The following is a 1652-nucleotide window of genomic DNA, read 5'->3' as shown; positions in this document are numbered from 1 at the left end:
GTAACACAAAAATCCAGCTCAGTGAAAGCAGCTCTGGTCAGAGAAGAGCTGAGAGACCTCAATAACAAAAGCAAGGAATGCATATTTTCAACAAGAAACCTTTATTATGCACACCTCTGATAAATATAACCTTCAATAGTTGATTTCTTTCCTCAGATATCAAGAATGAACTACCCATTAGCTGTAGAATTAATAGCTTACAATTCAACTCCTCCTACTACTATATACCCTTTCTGTACATAGGCTTGCTAAAGAGCTGTGTCATTGTCCCTTGAACACTAAATGCTTGTGTGTCATTGTTTATATTGTTCCTCTCTGGAAGGTCCTTTTCAAAACTTGTAAGTGTTCCCTATCTTTCAAAGAAATTCTGAATTGCCTTCTTCATGAAACATCCCTGTACTCCCAAGCATTGTTTTTCTGTCTTTTCACTTCTTATTTCACTTAGAAAGTCTGTATCAAAATTCTGCTCATATATTTGAGTTAATGTTGGTCATTCTCATTTTATGTGTATTAGCATGTGTATTTACCCAGACTCTACACTCAATTTTTTTTCTCAACCAAAAGCTCTCAGGTTTACTACTAGCATAGAGGCATAGTAACAGAGAAAAGGTATTTCCCTGATAAAACATGTCTCTTGGCCAGGTAGGAGGAATGCTGACAGAGTGATAGAATAGGAACACGGGATCTTCATGATGCTTAAATATGTGTGCCAATTATGTGTGCCATCTCATGGTATGCAATGCCTTATAGACCCAGTTTTGTTCTTCTCCAGTGCCTCCTCTTGAAGTTGTACCTGATTTTGTTATCAGTTTTCATCCAAATCCACTGGGGAATGGGACGATTCTGCTTTTGTTTCTTGGCCAGAAATTGCTTGATTCTCAAAGTCTTGTGAGAACACATGGCAAGGAACAGTCAACCACACATACCAAGATGGCAGCAAGAAGGAGAAAAGGACTCTACATTCTTTAAAAGGTAGAGAGATACTTTGAACTTTTCTGTGTTAGCTGTATCTATCACAGGGCTGAGTATATAGTAAGTAATTAATAAATATCTGTTGAATTAAAATCATTCAATCGAATTGAGCATATAGCAGAAAGGAGATACAAAATAAGTTGAGAAGTCAGCTGCTCCAAAGGTCCAAATTGAGTATAATCTTTAAAAAGTGTCTATTGAGAGACACTTGGGGGGCTTAGTCGGTTAATCCTCTGTCTTTGGCTCAGGCCATGATCTCAGGATCCTGGGACTGAGTCCCACATGTGGCTCCTTGCTCAGTGGGGAATCTGCTTCTCCCTTTGCCTGCCATTCCCCCTGCTTGTGCTCCTGTGCTCTGACAAATAAATAAATACAATCTTTGAGAAAAATGGTTTGTTAATCTTATAAGCCAATCAGGACTATATTCAATCAGGACTAGGTTTGCATAATACTCTTCCATATATGTTGCTCCTGTTTCCCTGTATAAAATGATTCCTGTGCCCAGACAATGAGGAGACCACCTAGAACAAGATGGCTGTAGTCAAGCCATAACATATGTGAATTTTGGTATTAGATTTAGATCTGAAGTCCAACTCTTACCTGTTGTGTACCCTTTCTTTCAATTTTGGAAATTTTTAGTCCCTTAGTAAATTTGAAAGAAAAGTACAATAAACACAGTT

The 1652-nt window shown here is 38.0% G+C and overlaps 1 protein-coding gene across 1 annotated transcript; it reads right to left on the bottom strand.

Annotated features, from left to right (window-relative positions):
• Positions 1–744: 744 nt before the first annotated feature.
• On the bottom strand, positions 745–900 carry LOC106006135 (60S ribosomal protein L39-like). Its single transcript, XM_013057933.1, has one exon. The coding sequence runs from the start codon at positions 898–900 to the stop codon at positions 745–747; it is 156 nt and encodes a 51-aa protein (XP_012913387.1).
• Between the last annotated feature and the right edge of the window lie 752 nt (positions 901–1652).

This window comes from Mustela putorius, unplaced genomic scaffold (genome assembly GCF_011764305.1).
Source record: "Mustela putorius furo isolate JIRA1106 unplaced genomic scaffold, ASM1176430v1.1 tig00537227_pilon_pilon_pilon, whole genome shotgun sequence".
NCBI lineage: Eukaryota > Metazoa > Chordata > Mammalia > Carnivora > Mustelidae > Mustela > Mustela putorius.
The sequence above is the reverse complement of the archived record's forward strand: the minus strand, read 5'-3'. Positions and strand labels throughout refer to the sequence as shown.